The sequence below is a fragment of the Anabas testudineus genome, chromosome 1 (assembly GCF_900324465.2).
Source record: "Anabas testudineus chromosome 1, fAnaTes1.2, whole genome shotgun sequence".
Lineage (NCBI taxonomy): Eukaryota > Metazoa > Chordata > Actinopteri > Anabantiformes > Anabantidae > Anabas > Anabas testudineus.
In genome coordinates this window covers 13902778-13923179 of record NC_046610.1, presented here as the reverse complement: position 1 = coordinate 13923179, position 20402 = coordinate 13902778, and the positions used below count along the sequence as shown (strand labels likewise).

General features: G+C 40.1%; 1 protein-coding gene across 9 annotated transcripts in view; it reads right to left on the bottom strand.

Annotated features, from left to right (window-relative positions):
- ptprdb (protein tyrosine phosphatase receptor type Db) overlaps positions 1–20402 on the bottom strand; it is a 123426-nt gene that overhangs the window by 40922 nt on the left and 62102 nt on the right. For all 9 annotated transcript variants that reach the window (XM_026359793.1, XM_026359796.1, XM_026359798.1 and 6 more), the window contains exons 6-8: positions 13765–13914; positions 2204–2349; positions 374–515 (exon numbers count right to left, since the gene is read on the bottom strand). In XM_026359793.1, coding sequence (XP_026215578.1) covers positions 374–515; positions 2204–2349; positions 13765–13849 — 373 coding nt within the window. In that variant the 5' untranslated portion in view covers positions 13850–13914. The remainder of the gene's footprint in view (positions 1–373; positions 516–2203; positions 2350–13764; positions 13915–20402) is intronic.

Sequence of the window (20402 nt, the reverse complement as noted above, 5' to 3'; positions counted from 1 at the left end):
ATAATCTCAATATGATACCAATCTACACACACTGAGACTGGCTGTATACACCTGACAAGTATATACTTTGATTTAATTTTTAATTATTGGGTTACAACACACTATAATATGTATAAGTGTTTACTGTCTTGTATATAGCAGTCAACAAGTACAACTCTTCCTGTGCATAACTGGTCAATTACCAACTAATGAATGATAAAGGATGAATGAATGAGTAATGAAAGACTTGACTGTGTAATTAATATAATAAATTAATACTTAATATTTGATATTGAGATGTGTTATAATATCAATTATTTAAAAAAAAAGCTTATATAACACCTGTGTCTATGTGCAGGTATGTGTGTGTGTGCACACATGTGGTCACGCTGACCTCGTAGCACATTTAGCCTGGTGGAGGCAGTGATCTCTCCTGCAGAATTGGAGGCGTGACATTCGTAAATAGCCTCGTCTCTTGGGGTTCTCAAAGGCTGAATCCTCAGGACCGAACCGGACCCATCGTCAAATTCTATTACCTGTCAGTAAGAAAAAAATAAATAAATAAATAATTGAGTTGGATTTTGCTTTGTAACAAGTGAATTTGTCAATAAACAACTTTAATGCTATAGGACATACATGATATACACATACACACATACTGTAGTTATTTAATATTACATGTGCACTTGAATGATAAACAGTATTTTCACAGAAATGGAAATCTAAGAACACTAAGACTGGGCAATATAAGCGCATAAGTCAAATTTAATCCAAAGCCACTAGGTATACCAGGATCTTTACTTGGAACAATCACACTCTCACACTGAAATATATTCCACCGGACAAGCAGTAGCCGGGTTTGTTCTTGTTTATGCCCTTTTCATATTTAGGGTATGCATGATTTTTCAGAACCACTCGATTGCACATTAAAAGTCCTCTTGCATAACTCTAATACATGTGTGTAGGAACAGAGCTGGATTCTGAATTCTCAGAAGATTTCCACTGACTGAAATCCAATAAAAAGAAATCCCACAACAACTACTGACAGACAGGGCAGTAAAGAGAAATATACGGCAGCTAGTTGCAGCTTATATAGGGTGGATTAAAAATAAAATATCTCCCCGAGTGATTTAATCACAAACAGGTGGACACTAAGGGAGGGAACTCAACTTATTATAGTGGAAAAGCACCCAGAGCTCAGGGTGACACTGGCTGCTTCAACATCTCCATCTAGGAGTGACTTGTGAGGTGGCGAAATATAATCTAAGGTTAGAGCCTTCAGGAAACTAATAAGGCTGATCATATAAGAATCTCATATACTGTTGCCCAAGGCATCATCTGACATATGAAAGAGTTTGAGCAGATAGCATTTTCACACAGTTGTATAACCTTTGGAGTACAAATGGGGAGAAAGAAAGTAAACTGATCAAATCTTAAACGGTACAATTTTAGCTTTACATGTAAAGTGGAGCAAGTCGTGAAAAAACCTAACATATTATTGATTTAAATGTCAGCTCTCATTGCACTAAATACAGTACTAACAATACACCTTGCTCACAGCAGGCACTCTGATTAGTCATCAAACAAGAAGCAGCTGATCCAATAACACTGTTGATTTCCATGAAGTCAGCATTCACAGGGCTTTTTAAAGTGGTTAATCTCAATATCAAATGTCAACCTGAACTCTATTAGTTCATTATTTTTAATTATTTTCTTGATCAATAGTTTGCTCTGTATAAATGTAAGAAAATGATGCTTTTCATAATGTCCACAGTGTCACGTTTACCTTATTTCATCACCAAAACTGAAAACAGATAGCCTGGCTCCGTCCAGAGCTTTCTAAAGCCTCCGCATACTTTATGAAGTTAGGTTGGCTCCACCTCAATATTTAATGGACAGATATGAGACTATTGATCTTCTCATCTAACCTTCAGGAAGAAAGCTGAGAGTACAATTAATTGATTATCAGAATGGTTGCAGATTAATTTTCTGCAGATTGACTAATTTAAAAATGCATTGATAACTTCAGCTCAGGTCGGCGTATAAATAATACATAAATAATAAAAAGAAAAGCAACTAATAGCAGCAGGGACGTCTTTTTTTAAGACATCACTGCCTCTGTTGAGGCGCTGTTGTGTGATGCTAACATATAACTTTTTCAGTTTACAACACTTCCGGGGATCAGTAGGTTGAGAGTTTCTGAATCAGTGACTCTGCTTCATACCTCAAATCTCTGGTTGCTGACTTTTTTGCCTTTTTTGTTCCAGACAATCTTGGGCTGTGGATCCCCTGCGGCCTGGCACACAAAGGAAGCCACTCCCCCCTGGACTCCTGTTTGGTCTTCTGGGGTTCTTGTGAATCTGGGGGGTGCTGCATGGAAAGATGTCATTTAAAAGTTAGGTCAACACACAATACTCTCAATAGCACAATTACACTGTGAGGACATTCATGTATCTCTGTTTTCCAGTGCACTTGTGCATGTCGGTGTGTTTGTGTGTGCCTTTTCTTTTTCATACACGTGTGCAAGTTCCACCAAATGTTCCTGTACCACCAAAGAAGCTTAATATTTCTGTGCCATAAAGGAATTATGAAGACTTACTCCTGACATGACCACTAAAGCCCCTCGTTCTGGGGACGCCAACAATATCATAACCACAGCCACCGCTGGATTGTGACATCGTGACATCAAAAAGATTCGGCACGTCAGTCACGGCACGTCACTGCCAGTTCGCCTAATGGCATTCCAGCCAAACCAGAAAATCCCTACTTAAGGGCTTACCGCCAACCGCCCTGACAAAGGGAGAGAAATTGCTTTTTGCTGTTTAAAAGGAGGGAGGGGGAGAGGGAGAAAAGCTAAGCTTTTGAGAGAAGGAGCGAAAGAGAGAGTGTATTAAAAGAGCGGGGAGAGCAGAACAGAAGTGCGGGCGAGATAAAGGGAACGAGTGAGCGAGACAGATGGAGAGCAGAATGGGTAAGGAAGAAAAAGCATGAACAACAGAGGTGAAGGGAGACAGGAAGATGAGCAGGATGCGGATACGAAAAAAGGAGAGCGAGGAACAGACAAGGTGAGATAGAGAGAGAGCGAGCCAGATGTACTGGCCAACATGGTCAGAGAGCCCCAAGCTGTCCAATCACCTCCACACCTCACTGGCTCCCGGCCAAATCTACTTCAATGAGTGAACAGAACAGATTGTGTGTGAGAGCTCAAACAACACAACTTGAAAACAAGTATTATTATTAAATGAGAATTAAAAAGCTATAAATTGCATTTAATATTTACTCATCCCTAAACGTTACCATACTTTACATTCAATAGTCACCTCTGCTCCCCCACACAGCAGCAGCTAGTTTAGCCTCTATAACTGCACATGGCTGTGCCTTCAGCTACAGTAGGAAAAGACATGGAACAAATTGTTGGTACCCTTCAATGGTCACTGAAATAACTTAAAACTGATGAAGAAAATAATAAAATAAATAATTAAATTATAAAATTTAACTAATTAAAATCAGACATTGCTTTTGATTTGTGGTTCAACATATCGTTTAGAAGTTAAAGTCCACAGGACTGTAGGCAACCTCCCTGTACGTGGCTGCAAGATAAGAATTTATGAGAAATTATAGAGACAGATTCCAAAGAGGTAAAATCCAAGGTCCAGGTCCATCAGTGTCGGATCAGACCATCGACCACTGTTTGGGCCAAGCTTTATGTTCACAGATACAAAAATGAAGAATACAAAGAAAAGAACACTGTACCTACTGTAAAACATGGAGGAGGCTTGGTTATGTTATGGGGCTGCTTTGCTGCATCTGACACAGGGTGTTGTGAATCTGTGCAGGGTACAACCTAATCTTAAGACTGTCAAGTCATTTTGGAGCAAAGTGTGCTGCCCAGTGTCAGAAAGCTTGATCTCAGTTACAGAACATGGTCCTCCAACAGGATAATCACCAAAAACACAACTAAAAACACAGGTGCAGGAGCATTTTTATTACTTGCTCAAGATGCCTCTTTCATCAACTACCATTTTCCTTGGCCAACCTGCTCTACTGCATGTGTGCTGCTCAGTACACAGTACACCAGACATTTCAAATTGTTGTATTAGCTATACACAATGCTGTGTAATGAGTCTGTTAGATTTTCCCTCTTTTCCCAGAGACAAGAAACTGTGAACATTACTGTTAACAAGTTCAGTCTCATATTTATCTTTTGAACTTAAACACAAATGTCTTCAATCTACAGCAAACCTTTCCATTCCAACACTGTATATATATATATATATATATATATATATATATATATATACACATATATATATGGGAGAGTATTATATATTTTGATTGATAACAAATAAGTTATTTCCCATTCACTAGTTCCTGCTTTTCAAATGTGAGAAATTTTAGGGTGGCTTGAACAAGACAAGCACTTTGAAGACTTGACAGTGGACTCTGAGAAACTGTCACGGCCATTTTTTTTTCACCCTTTTCTGACATTTTGCAAACTGGACAACTAATGAATTTCACAGCTGTACATGCACACCATAATACTGTGTGTGTGTGCGAAGCAAAAGTGTGTGAGCAAATATGTGTGTGCCCATCTGAGAGCGAGAAAGGGAAATAAAGAATGAGGAGCGGGAGAATCACTCTCTTAATCCTCTTGCTAATCTCTCCCCCACAAAACAAATGAAAAGTGTAAAGCCAGCAGAGCCATACTAAAAGGCATGGTAGACCTTTCAATTGCTTTTTTATCTTTCCTCCCTTCTCTTTATCTCTCTAGCCCCAATCCCTCTTTTTCTATATCTCCTGTTTAATTGTCTTATGTTCTCTCTTTCTTCTATTTTCCCCCTTTATCTCTACACCCTGCTCCTAATTCTTTACCACTGAATCACTTCCTTTCCCCCGTTCACAGCTGCTCTCCTAGTGCCGTCTTTCATCCTCCTGCTTGTTACTCTTTCTCCATCTCCTCCCTCAATCTCTGGGGTATTACATAAGTCTTCCTGTCACATTGACTGACTTAATAAGGGGGGTGGGGGGTATGCTCCACACATCTCCCAACTCACTCTCACAGTTCCTCTCCTCTCTCTTATTTTTCTCCTCCCTTTCTTTATCGGCTGTCATCCTTATTCTCTTTACTACTCTTCTCTACTCTTCTCACGCTCGACCATTTTTTCTCCAAATTCATCCTAGTCCTCCTTCTTCTATCATCATTGCTCCTCTTTGCTCCCTGTCTCTCCTTTAACTGTTCTGTCTTTTGCTAAGATCATCAGGGTCTTATGGTCATGCTGCTTGGTAGGATTAAGCATTGACATTTGGGCCAAGGGCGAAGTGGGAGGCTCAGGCTCATAAGGGCACTTCAATATTTTTCATTTTAGGGGAGGAAAGGGATGCTTCCATGCATATTAGTCCATGCCTAAAATTGAAAAGGATGATGACGCTTGAAAAATCTACACAAAAAGTGGACACTTTTCAGCTCTGGTCATCGTGCATGACGGTCTCCCACTTTTGACCAAAGATGGAAGTAAGGGAAACCTACCGAGTTGGTTCACAGAGAGATTTACATGGAATTAGACAGTGCCAATCAAAGGGGTGGATGGAGTGTGGCCTACATAAAGCCCGCCATACAGTGGGATGTGATCTACACAACAGATGGCAGGGAGAGGGATTACAAACTCCACTCTTTGCACCACTTTCGAGCCATGGCTGAAGATGTGTGATAAACTTTGACTGAAAGTTAATTTTAATGCCTTTTTGGTATTTCAAATTACAGAAATAGATACAGCTACAGATATAGTTGATTGTATAAGGAATTGCAACCCTTTTAAATCATATATCACAAACATATTATCAGACAATCAGGAAGGAAATGAACTGTTGACAGGCTGCTATGATTTACTTCGAACCGCTGCACTATTTTTGGTTTAAAATACTCCATATTTGTATAAACCTTCCTCAAATGAACCTGTAAACCGTAATGGGGTGATAGAGGTTCAGTGGAGTAGCACTCCAAAAAGACAAATGGCTAGACTAAATGAAGCTAATGTTGGAGACTACAGAGACATACTGTAGCTGGCAGATGCTGTCTTAACCCTAGAGGGACACACTGAGAGAAATCGTGCTTGTAAGAACAGATGCTAGCACAAACCTTCAGGGAGTCTGCTTTATGAATACAGTGAATACAGAATTTATGATAATTTTAAGAATGTAAAGTATATATTTGTCGGAAAAAACAGATGGAACCAACCCAGAAATATGTACATCTTAGGTTGTAAAAGCAGAGCTTTAAAGGTGTGAAAAATGTCTGGCTTCCATACTATTTATGACACCGAGATATTTGTGCGATGTATTGAGTAACACGTGGATGAAATGTGTGTTAGCCAGCATCACTGATGGTATGGGGGTGCATTCTGGCAAATATTGGGATTTTGAATAGACATTGCTGTCATAAAAACATATTTTCCTGTGAAATTCAGAAGGACATTGATGAAATCCCCATTCTGTAATGTCCAGTACTAAAACAGCATACTTTCACAGACACAGTATGCTTGACTGGCCTGGCCTGGCAGTTCAGATCTGACTCCTTTTGAAAATGTGTAGTGCATCTTGAAGAGGACAACCAAATGAGGCCAACCATGGACGGTTAAGCAGCCGAAATTGGCAAATTTTCAATTTTAAAGTTCTGTTTTTAGCTAATATCCTCAGTATTAAAACATGCAATTAAATGTGAAATACTGCAATAAACAGGCCTCTGTCCCAACCTTCTTGACTGTTTGTATTATTTTTTGCAATTAAGAAAAAAGTTCTGAAAATGGGTTTGTAATTAGAACTGCAATTAATGAAATGTGGTGTTTGTGTAATTTATTTTTGGGGGCACTATGCTGAGGGATCTTTTCCAAGTCTGTAAATTTTATGTGCCCTGGGGCCTCATATTGTCCCTCAATCAATCAGCTGATCCAATGTAAAAAATAAAACATAATACAACAGGCCTATCTGCACAAATCAAATCAACAAAAAGCAAAGCATTCAGCAATGCACAGTTGACCAACCCTTGGTAACAAATTAGAAAAGGGAAGCTCTGATACTCTGGATTACCAACTACGAAAGTATAAAATCAAAGCTAAGACTATAGGATGAGTAAGCTTTCATTAGGAGGAGTCCAGACATTAACAATAGCTAATCCTATGTGTGTTTGAGGTCAATGCTATTTGTGCTCACAAGGTTGAATAGTGGATCATTCCCCAGAGGAGGAAGGAGATAAATGGTTATTGAACTTCCGGATCAAATCTATATCAGGCGCATTCCCTTCACACACATTCCTGGATGATCCTGAATGTGTGTGAACAAGTGTTCATGTGCATGAATGGCTTTTGTGGGTATTTGTGTCAGAATATTTAAAGTTTTGATCACGTCTGAAAAGGCTGCTCTGGTACAACTTGCCAAGTAGCAGTGCCTGCATCTCACATTTTGCCTTTGTGTGTGTGTGTGTGTGTGTGTGTGTGTGTGTGTGTGTGTGCTCACATTGATAGTTAGGCATGTAATAAGTAATTTGCAGTCTTTGCCAGGGAAAGATCCAGCTGTATAGTGTTGTATGTGGTGGTGGGCGGTTAGCTGATGACTTCCCAAATGAGAATTGAGTCAGGCTTGTCAGACAAGTTGAGGAACGAGGCCAATATCGGGGCTCGAGCCAGGGCCATGATAGTCAGCCTCAAGAGTGGGTGGGCAGCTGGCCAGAACCATAACTTAAAACACATTAACATCAAACCGACACATTAAGAGCAAATTATCAGCTGCTGGCTTTCGTACTGCAAATGAAATTGGATTGCGGGGGCCAATAAACACAGAGGGACAGCTATCATCCTTCTGTGGCACACATATGTGTCAACTGGAAATCATTTAGCAAAATTGGCAATTTCAAGCGAGAAAATGAAATTAGGCACAATCAGGCGCCATAACTTTTGATAATATTTTATGTTCGAGATAAGAAGTTATTCAGGTTTGACGAAGTTTAAGTGTCCATCTATCTGAATAGTCTGAACTAAATTTGGAGCATTACATTATTCAATTCAAACTATGGGTTCTTCTAATAATAATAATAATAATAAAAAAAAAAGCTTGTGACTTGGGTGTGTCGTGTTATTCACCCCACAATCTGCAGTTTTTGGACTTCCATCATTTCTAAAGTGATGCAATAGCATGGGATCAAATGTACTTTTTTAGTAATGTATGTCCAATTAGTATGCCACTTAAGCACCGTAGCTGCCCCAAGCCCCGGCTAGTGCCGGGTTAATCAGGGTTAATTTGTTAGAAACACAAGGGGAGGATTTAATCAAATAGGGTCTTCTTTTACACGCAGGCCTTCAGAAACACATGGGCGACCCACTGGGTGCACCGCTTTACTGGGTCAGAGCTGGCTTCCCCGAGAAGACGAGCAGAGGGGTATCTCGGCGCTGGTCGCAGCACATTACTCACAGGCCGCTGCTCGGCTACGTCGGGGCTAACGCTAACGCTATGTATGGCTCCTCACAGATGGCTGCACCTGCTAAGCTAATGCTAGGCTAATGCCAGTCAGATCGCGTTCCTCGCAGATGAGTGCACAGCTATGCTAGCTGCTAAGAGGCTCTCTGCTGAGAGCCAGCCATGCGGCATGCTGAGGCGCTTTGGCAGGAGAAGTGCTTTGTTTCTTTTCCCATCAACGCTCGTTCTTCTCTCAGACCAATCTGTCTCCCTCCGCAGATTGATGATGATAGATGACGATGGAGAACTTGTTGAGGGAGAGTCCAAAGGGTCACTGTGCTTTAAACTGAGTATGGCTGCTGACTCAAAGGTGCATGTTGTGCTCTTTACCCGGAATATAAACAGCGGACTGCTCCTAAAACCAACAGTGCCAACGATAAATAGTATAAAATAATAAAATAACTGTGACTGGCATTTTAATTATGTGAGTACACGACTTCTGGAAATGTTTGTGATGTGACCCCTTTCTGTCACCTTCCATAGAAAGATATTTGCACTGGAGTTGACTCAAGCATTTAAATTAAGGTTTTTTATTTTTTTTTTATTTTTAAGTTTTAATGTCATATTCTGGAGGAGCATGGCACATGGCACACCATTGCTAGAGCTGAATTTTTAATGCAATAATGCGTAATACGTTCTTCCAGAAAATATACCATGAATAATTCAGATAATGACTGTAATTAGTTCAGTTGATAAGTGGCATGTTAATTAAAAATAAGAAAATTAAAGGACAATTTCAGAGTGATTAGAATTATGCTTATACTTTGTACTTGTTCATTTTCTTACTGAACTTAACGAGACTTTTCAGGCACAATAAATGTCTTTCCTCTCATTTTAAATAAACACTCTACAATGTAAGGGCCCTGGTAGGAAAATTATTTCAGTTGATGCTGTGTACCTGCAGTGAACTGGGTTTGAGTCTGGCTGGAGTGTTATGCTCATGCATCTTCACTAAAGTATCCCCTCCAAAACAAAAGAATCATCCTGAGTTTACAGCAAAGAAAATGTTCCTAAAATTAATCTTCTGTCTTCAGTTTTTTAATAAAAGCTCCAAAGTATCAGGGTACAAATATCTAGGGTCCCTCTTGCGCCTTTAGATGAGCATACTATATTTTCTAATTATACATGCAGTAGTACAAACTGTATTACTATAAATACAATGTGAAAAAATGCCTACCCATTGCCTAATACACCTATTTTTACAGTTTAAATAATAAAAGAGGTAACAATTAACAATTAATTTCAAAGCAAAAAAAGAAATCCTCTTGGTCATTGCATTACCACTACCCATTCAGCAGGAGAAATCAGTCAGTGTCTCCATCTTGATATAAACTGTCAAGAGGGCTGTTAGCGGATAATAATGTCAAGCAGGATCTCGCCTTGTCTTTGCACTTTCACTGAGCCAGGCAATACCAATCAATCACAGAAACGAAACAGAATCCATCTAAGAAAATAAGTGGTTCATCCTGTTTCACACTCTTAACTAATCCCTGGGGCAGAAACCTTTAACCTTTTTGACCCTGCCTCTCCATCTAATTCCAGTGAATCCTGACAGTGCATCATCAATCAGCACCATGGGACACGCACAAAACGAAATACTTAACACAATCTAATCTTGTGTCTACTTTAAGCAACACACATGCTTGAATACACATGAAATGGACAATGATAAACATCCCAAAAGGGCACACACACATGTACGGCCTCGAAATACAAAGCCTTGGAACTCGCAAATCTTAAATGCAAGTGTTGCAAGTTGTTTGTGTTCCTCTTGTGTTGTTACAAAAGTATAGCCTGTCACAGTGCACACTGCACATAACAATTAGCTTTGAATATGCTAAAACCTGAACTAAAGTAATTAACACTTGCATTATTTGTTTTGCAAAGGACAAACATTAGCTGAAATGTAAACTCAAATCGAAGCTAAAGTAGAGTCATGGAATTCGCAAAATGTCTTTTCATTTCAGAAAGTCAGACACCAACGGGGTACCTGAGGCAAAATTAAATAAAATACTTGGTAACCAAAGAGGGTTGACATTTGGTGCCTTGCTCAAGGGCTCCCAAAATAAGCAAGAATAAGCAGTGATGGTGTCACTGCCGGAAATTGCCCCAAATACCTTATAGATTCCAGTGAGCCTGAAGGCGACGCGTGTGCTGGCCAAATGGCTGAACGTTGACAGGTTAATCAGTCACAACATGAGCAAGTTCTATGTTTTCGGTGTACACAGGCCTAATATGTCATGTATGAAAAGGTCATATTTTCAGTGACTGAGAGTAACTGGTTGAGTTTTTACTGATGGCCCTGTATTTTTTTCTACCGGAAGTTTTGTGGGAAAAAACAGTAAATGGGAAATGCACTGTTTCCACAACACATGAACTGTGTGATGGGAGCTGAGGTAAAGAGTTTCACATTGCCGAGAGCCATCGTAGGCAGAATCCTAAACCACTCGCTCTTGGTTTCAAAATGTACAGTCTGCTTACTGAAGCACTGGGTTGCAACTAAAGCACCGGCAATGCTTTCCTTACTGTACAGCAGCTTCTGAAAAAGGAGCTGTTTTGTTGTTACACACACACACATACACACACACACACACACAGACACGCATGGAGTTACGTTTCAGCTGGAATTTTTATTGCTACATCCAAGCTGCAAAGGGAAGGACGACAGCTTGTTGGTTTGGGGGGCAAACGAGGGTCAGCAGAGAGAACCCTGTTGCTGCATTGTTTCCTGTCGTTCTTGTCAGTGACACATGCAGAGATGCCTTTTCTCACACAGGGCATCTCGTTGCGTACATGGAGCATTGGCCTAGTTTGCCACGGGATCAGGGCATTACTCTTAATCCACCAGATAGATGTCATTTGCATGCACGCGCGTACAAACACGGTGAGAAACGCAATTGGTGGCGAGGGGGAGCATGGCCGAGAGAGGAGGGAAATGTGATTCACGCACACAAGGCTCAGTGCACTACTTTTTATTGTTACGCCAGCGCTTGTGTGCAGAATGCACATATGGTGCAGTGCCATGCAAAATTTCCTACTATACCACCTGAGTGCATCAGTCCACTCATATACATTTGGGTGTAACTTAACTTGTGTAAAAATTGCATATGCTGATAGGGATTCTAAAATGTAATAAAACTTATTCCATTGTCCAGACTCAGAGAAGCAAAACCCTATTCTCCCTCAACATATTACATTCATATGGCATTAAGTCTGAGTGATGATAAGGATAACTGAAAGCAATTTTTCAGAGTGCATTTAACATTTCAAAACATGTAGACACACAACCAAAAATGTCAGTGCCCCAGCAGCCTCTGTTTGAATTCTCAACATTCAAATCTCTGAGTCCCCACTGTTGATATTAAAAGAGGCATTGCATGTCATACACAATGAGATAAAAAGAGAAAAGAACAGCCTTTTTCTCCCTTTCCCCCCCTCAAGCCCTCTGTCCTTCCTTTCTCACCAGATTATATGGATGTGCCGAGAACAGGCTGAGAGCGGGCAAGGAAAAGAGCAATGGAACAAGCCACAGCACATGAGATGAGGGCAGGGGAAAAACGAAAAATATAGACAGAGGGGACAAAGTACGAATCCTTTCCACCCTCGTCGCATCTGTGCTGCTCCCTTAACCCTCACAGAGGAAGTCTGGGAGCATCATCGTTTTGATGAATGACTGGGCCTTTACCTGCTGACCCTGGAACTTACGCAGGGGACAAGAGGGCAGGAGGCTGAAAGGAAAACAAGAGTGCTGTGTGGATGCGTGTGCTTTTACCAGGCTCTATGTGACTGTGTACTTTAAAAACACTAAAAGAAGTGAACGGCTGCCTCTAACCTACTGTACACTTGTGTGTTCACATGCTTGTGTAGGCTCGTGTTGACACATATGTTCAACATTGCACAACCGCAAGCTTGGAGCCATGCTGCATTTTCCTTCCAGCAAGCAGACCATACGGTACACGCTGCACGTTTTCTCCACTTTACAATTGTTCTTTTTCGCCACTATACATCCACATATACGGAACAAACATCTTCAGGTGAGATGCAAATGAAAACGTTGCTAGATCCCGTTATTAGTCACGTCTCTGACAGGACAACGCAGAGATATATAGCAGTCTGCATGGTGAGCTTGTTTGACTTAATGCTCCATTCGCCATCTTTCTCTTTCATTATTCTCTTTCTGTCTATCCCATCTTTTAGTCCTCCCACACTCTCCTTCTGTCTTCATATGTTTTATCCTTAGTCCTTAGGCTATTTCATCATCCTGATAAATTGACAGGGAAGTCATGCAGGGCATACATTATCTCTTATCACAGGTAGCCACTAATACCAAGTACGCTTACAAGCACACTAGTGTCCTATAATCATCAATTTTTTGAAAAGGCCCATTCATGTGTTTGCTTATGTGAACATCACATTAAGTTGGGTGATGATAGTGAAGCCGAATCTACCAGTATTGGATGCACCAGTGTCCAGAAAGGCACCTCACAGTTATTAATTCAGTTGTTCAGAGTGTCTGGCATGTCAAGAAATAAAAATAATAATAATAATAATAAAAATAAAAAAAAACACCCAACAGACACAGATGATCAGAAAACTATAGACTCACATACACAGGGATGTGTGGAAGTAGATTTTTACACCACACACAAGCAACATAAAGGTGGTATTCTAATCTCTGGAGAACGGTTTCAGAGATTTTACAAACCAAATGATTAATTAAGAAACGTGATCAACACATATGTTAGTAATGAAAATAATCCAAACTCGCAGCCCCAATTTAAACTCCTAAATAGGATATTGATGTGCGTGTAAACCTTCCTCACTGAGGAACACATTGTAAAAGCCACAATCAAGGACCACACACACATTATGAACACAATCACACAGGGTGTAGAGAAATTATCTGATTTGCCATATGTGGCGTGTCAATCCATGCCAAGTAATACTGGGATGGACAAAAACAAGAATACACACACAGCTAAAACACAGTCATACAGTAGGGAGGTGATATGAGATAGGAAATCGTGTTCTTAATAGCCCGTTTATGTATGTGTCTAAGGACAGATATTATATAATCCATGGGTATACGTGAGCGTTTAAGTGTGTATGTGTCTGTTGCCTAAATCTAATTCTAGCTTTAGGGTTAAGTTAAGGTATTAAGTCATAATGGTTAAAGTTTAGAGCTAGAAAATACATTTGATGTTCCACCGAATGTCCTCAAAGCGATGGAGAAATGTGTTTATGTTTAAAGCAAATGGGTCAGATTGTGAAAACACTCACAGTCGGCATCAGCGAGAAAGAGGAAGCTGAGGAGGAGCAGGCCTGGACTGGCAGAGTGCATCGTGGGATATGTCGACACATGCATGCTGTATCCACCGTGAGCTCACTGCCTCACTGTACAACAGGATGACAGAAACGGGCCCTCACAACCTGGAGAGAGAAGCAAGAAGAGGGAAAAAAAAAAAGTGTTCTCATTAGTATCCTTCCAAAGTCCAAATTAAGAGAGTTTCAGATATTATATATAGTCTGTGCGCACATGCAAACACACACACACACACACACACACACACACTTGAAGTGTGTACGTCCCCTCTAGGCCACACACTCCAGTTATGCAGCTGCCTCTCCTCTTCTCGCTTCATTAGGACCATACACTCATTGCCGGAGGTGTGTTTTGGTGTGTGTGCTTGCGTGTGTGTGTGTGTGTGTGTGTGTGTGTAGGAGTTCAAAAAGTAGCTGATGAATTTCAACTTATGGCAAACACTTAGCTTTCAGTCGACTTTCAAAGTTCATTTTTTTGTCTCTCAAGTAACCACCGGCCTCATTTTTCATTTTTCAGTTTCAGTTTTTACCTGTTATACAATCTGCAAAGCTGCAAAACGTCTGTGCCGGATTTTTTTTTTCCAAATGTACGTCAAAGATCCTAGATTGATGAAAAAGGAATGGCTTCACGATGGAGGGGTGAAAAAGGATGGAGCGGGAGATTGATTTATGATGGCGAGATTAAAGTGGGAGGAGACTGACAGGTCTTATCTCTTATCTGCTGGCTATGTTGCGCACAACGTTGGATCAACAAACAGCTCAAAGTCTCTATCTTTTCATCCTTAACTCACGGCCTTCCTTGGACTCGCCCACTGGTCGTTTAGTCCTTTTACTCACCTGTCTTTGTGCCTAACACACCTGTAATAACTTCACTGTATTTATCTGTTTCCCTAATATTCAAACGTGAAAATCTGTACTTCATTTCAGATTCGTCTCCTATCCGTCTTCATTTTTCCCTTTTTACTCTCTGTGTCTATCCCTGTATCTGTCTCCCTGCCATCTGCGGTGCCTGGTATGAGTGTCTGGCATTAGAATAGACAGGCGTCAGTCTGTGTGTCAGAAATCTCACAGCTCAGATCACATGGCACAATGAGACATGGCAGGTCACTGCTGCTGTCCAGAAACTGACGCTGAAAGTGAGTGGAGAGAGACAGTGTTAAGCTGTATAATGTGCATTAATGAATGTGTAGGCCTGTGCTGTATGTGCATGCATGATGCTTCAGTGTCACTGTACGCACTCTGTGTGCATGCATGTGTTTATTACTGCTGACTGCCTGTGCCTGTACTAAACTGCTTGCGCATAGCAAGCTGTGGGTTCCTGTGTATGTGCATGTGTTTGTGTGCTTTCCAAAACTGGACAGAGCCATCAGCGGCGGCAGCAGCAGCAGTCTTAATCCCCTCCACTCCTGAACAAGCCATCTGATTAAAAAAAGACAAGGGGGGTGGGGGTAGAAGAACGCTGGAACCCAGAGCTCTTAGAATCCCTGCAGCCAAGGCAGCAAACAACTAAACCCACACTAGATTTTCCATTTGGTTTGGTCCAAAACAATTGCTTTGGTATAACCTAGATCTCTCTCTGCACAAATTAAGTCCCCTGCACTGCGATTTACAATTACTACACCAGATATGAGAACTCAGCAAGAGTTTGAAAAGCCTCAATAGTAAGGTATCTATTATCTGTATGCACCTACAACCCAGAGAAACCTTTTCCTTTCTTTTAATTTAATGTTCATATTAGAGCTCAGTTTAAATGTTTTTTACTGAGCTCTATAAAACACAATTTCTTAAAGATGTGTTTTTCATCACATAGCATGAATATCTATACACATATTTACCCTTATTGCAGTGAATAACGGTACCACAACCACTCCACACTGTGATCTAGTGTATGTCTTACTGGAAACCACTCAACAAAGCTCTAATGTGTACATTTGTCTGCTTCAGCACAATTTTGTTTCTGAAAAATGATTATGGTTAAATCACTGATAAAGAAGGGCATCTGTTTTGGTGTGTGTGTGTGTGTGTGTATGCGTGCATGTGTGATTGTGTGTGGCCATTAATCACTCTGGCTGATTTGATGTCACTGGAAAACACGTGACACTGACATTGCATTATTTAGTATCTCACTTCACAGCATGTCACGTTAATTAAAGAGCTAAGATAACAGGGAGAGAGAGAAGTGAGAACGACAGAGATGAAACGAGAGAGAGAGAGAGAGAGAGAGAGAGAAAGAAAGAAAGAAGACGAGAGAACCACACAGACGCGCTCAAACACAGCCAGGTAGACTCAAGATTGTAATCTGGGCGGCTGTTGTTGCGAGGTATTACTGAGGGCCTAAGTGAAAGCCTCCCTCAGTGTCTGAGCTGCTGTTGCTGCTGCTGCTGTGGATCACAGTCGGCTCTAAGCCATTCACTTATATTAGTCCCTATCACTCAATTATACACTGTCTGTTTGCCAGAGCCTGCAGCGATCAGTCACACTTATCTCAGGGATAGCTTCTGACAGAACAAAAACGGACTCAACGAATGACAGACTGGCTTATGTTTTTCACAGGATGGACAGAAGGACACATGGAGATGGGAGAAGAAGAAGAGATGCAAATAAGGAAATGAGAGAGACTAACACAATTTACTAACTGATAAATAAGAGTATAGGAGCACTTTTCCTATAATACAGTAGCTTGTTATGTCAACATCACAGGAGAAGTTACAGTTATTGATAAGTACATTAATAAATGTTTATCACATCAAGATATCATCACATATATCTGCTTACAATCACTTACAGTTGTTTGCGGGTTATAAAGACCTTATTGAATGTTGACTGCTAAATGGAGTGGGATTAAAGTGTTGCTGAAACTAAGCTATAAAAATATTAAATTGCATCATTCTGAATTGGTTTCAATGTAATACCACTCATGTTGTAATAAAAAATGAATAGTAAACAGGTAATTTTAATATTAAATATTAAATATTGCACAACACCCAAGATTAAAAATTGCTGGTTACATCATTGTCAGAAAAAAAAAGCCATGCTAATCATAAATTGCTATTACATTAACTGGCTGTTTATTGGATTAACACGTTTTATATATTTTTTATCCCATTTAAAAGGTCAATTTTCAAACATTTTGTCCAGTTAATCCATTTTCTAGTGCATCTTCCACTGAACTAAAAAGAAAAGAATTCATTAAGACAAGAGGATAAAAAAACTTGTGAAAATGAGGAAGCAAAAGTGAAAGAAAAAAAGAAAATTAAAAGAGAGAATGATATCTAAAAATGGAAAGAAAAACAAAGACAATGTGGGTGGTTGATGAGGAAGAGAGGAGGATAGACTACAAAGCGAAGGCCTGGTACAGCTGGAAGGGATGTTGAGAAAGAAAGATCGAGACAAAGACAAAAGACAGATCCTAAAAAGCACAGCTTAAGGCAAACCATGTTCCATGGAGGAGAACACTGAGTATTCTAATTTGATTTGATATTCCCAAAGCTGAGCCACCAAATGCAATTAGACATACTAATTAACTTATACTATTTGCCCTATTGAAACAGTCGTAGACTAACATAAATGTCAATTTGTATTGGTTGCATCCTATAATTGCACGAAAAACAAGATAAGCTGAGTGGGAAAAAACAAGGTTTGTGTTTTTCTCCTTTTCCGTGAAGGATGGCGGTGTGTTCAAGTGTGGGTGCGGTGTGTTCAAGTCCTGCCAGTTTCTTAAAATGTCTCTTTACTGTTGCAGTGCTCCACACTGGTCAATTCTATGTTTTGGGCTGGTGTGTTACAGTTGATGTAAATCGAACTGTGCAACGAAAGCAAAATGGACTAACCACAGGATTTTATGATCCTAGAGATGAGGCGTGAATTGAAAATGGGAGAACGATTTAATTGCTCTTAAATCCATTTTCTTGGCATAAACTGTCAAAGAAGTGCTCTTACAAGCAATTTATATAAATGCAAATATAGAGTACAAGATGATGTGGTAACCATGGTGACACATAGAGTACTGTATGGACTTCGGAAAGTCAAAAGGAGATAAAACAGCTGACCTCTGTCCACCTGTTGGTCATTCATAATTTATAAAATATACCAAATCCAGAATCCTTAATGTTCACAATCAATTTTTTTTAGTGAGCTCACAAAAAAAAATCATTAACACCTGTTATGGTTCTGTAACTGTATTGTCCTAATGTCTCCTTCCTGAAAGAGCTGTGTCTGAGTCTGTTTCCATTGCACTCCTCTTGTAAGGCAGCACTGAACGCTGTTGAATGTTACCTGACTAACTTGTATCCTAAAGGCTTTAAATTCTTCAGTTCTCAGCTTTTCCTTTGTCTGAGTGTAGGTGTTTTTTTTTTTTACTATGACATGTCGTTTGATAATTTAACAGCTCCTTAAATTGATACCAGAGCCTTACCAAACAAGCTGGAGATGGCACCTTTTCATTCACAGAAGGCAAACACTCAGACAAGCTTGTAGCGGACAGATAACAAGCAGTATGGAAATACGATTTGCAGAAATGTAACAGCGCAACAAACAAAACAGAGTTGCAAATGGCTTGAAGGGAAATTGTTTGATGTACTGTATTTAGCATGTGTGCACACACAGGCTCGTGCTCGTGCTGATTACCAGCAGTCTTCTCTGCTGCATACAAAGACTCCATTAAACCCCAGAAGTCCCCCTAAAGTGTATCTAAAGAGAAACGTTGATCTTTAAATGCACAAAAATCCAGTGTGAGGGTTTGTGGGGACAGTGGCTGATGACATCATGCTGTGAAAAGATTTGAACTGCCTCTGCACAGAGTGACTCACCTACTTTTGGCACCCAGGAGCAACAGCTGTATGTATACTGTACTGCTCCGTTACATGGTCTTTCAAACCTTTGCAAAATCGTGTCAGATGTTGTGTGGGCAAAGACAGGCACATAAATTCTACATCTCACAGTCATATACATACATATATATATACCTTTTACTGTACATACTACTGTGTGAATTAAATCAGGCCATCAGGATGAATTTCACATGATGTACAGTTTGCATGGTTGAATGGGAATAATGCTTCTGCAAAGATACCCTTAACATGTGTGAATTTTCAAATAGAAGCAAGCATTTTTCAGCCTTCAAGGTTTTGGCACATTCTTCATTTGGGTTAGAGAAATATTTTAGTCATGGTTCAGTGTTTAAAATGTTATCACGACTGTGTGAATTTCTCAGGCTAATTATGTGGGGAAAACACTACCCCAAAGTCCACGTCCTCAACTTTAACTGCCTTACATCCACATCCGAGCTGCAGCCCTGACAGTTTGACTCAAGCTGGAAAGTTACAAAAATGAGGACTTGAGATGAGGAGCTATAAACATGCTGTTCATAGTTTATAAAGACTTGGACTTGCCCTTCAGATAGACTTCAAATACTGTACCTGTGAACGATGCAAAACTATTTGATGAACTGTTAGTTATTATTTCAAAAGAGGGGATAAATGTAAAGTAGTTTGATGTTAGAGTCCTTTGTAAGAGAACTATCTGCTTCACCATTTGCTCTTTAAGAGCCTACTCATACATCACCTTCCCTCATATAGCCACGAGGACAAATGTCCAAATAGTAGTTTTTACTGGGAGATGAAGCCCCCAAAACTCTGCGAAGTAATTTGAGGCAGCTTTCAGGAGACTGGGAGAAACAAGAAATCAATAAGACAAACTGAGAGGAGAGGAAGGGAAAATGTGATTGATTGAGATGAAGATTTAAGCTGTCTGGCTGTACTCAACTTATCACTTCCTCTGGATCCCCAAACAGTCCCCCCCCTCTCCTCCCTCATTCATTTTGACCTTCTTTTATTCTTTCCTTTCACCACATCTCTCTCCCTTGCATGTTTTCTTCTTCTTCCTCTTCTCTCATTAAAGACTACCACTTTCTCTCACTCGATGTCTTGCTGACTCTCTAAAGGCCCACAAAAACAAATATTTCACCTCTGTACTTTTTTATGCTTTTGGCTGAGTGACTCGCCAATATTCTATTTCTCTCTGAAATAAGGAGGACCAGAATGTCAAGGAAATATCCTTTATTGGGGATTATTATATTACTTAGTATTTAAAATGGGCATTTGACATTTTTATACACCAATTCTCAATCCAGCTTCCACTTCCATTCAGAAGACTTTATTTTATTTGGATTTCAAAGTTCAATTTGCAGGTATGACGCGTGTTTTTTTGTTCTCTTACAGCTTTACAGTTGGACCAACTGTTCTAGTCCTTTTCAGAATTTGCTTGCATGATGGCAGCCTGGCCCCAACACATGAAGGATGAAAATCTACATTGTTATGACACTGGTGAATAATGGGGAGACCTTGACAATGGGAGAATTTGTGGGCCTGCCTGGATAGATGGTGTTGAACGGACATTTATATATCATAGTAAACATTGTTGTTGTTGATTTAACAGATGAGGACAACCCAAAGACAACGCTTTTGTGCCAATTTATTTCAGCTGCAGTAAAGCTGATAAATACTCAGCTTCCTTTCTTGGCTTCGGCAGACACAGGCACAACAATACATTCCACCAGCTTCACAGACTGCTTGTGGACTATTGCAGCGAGGCAGGCA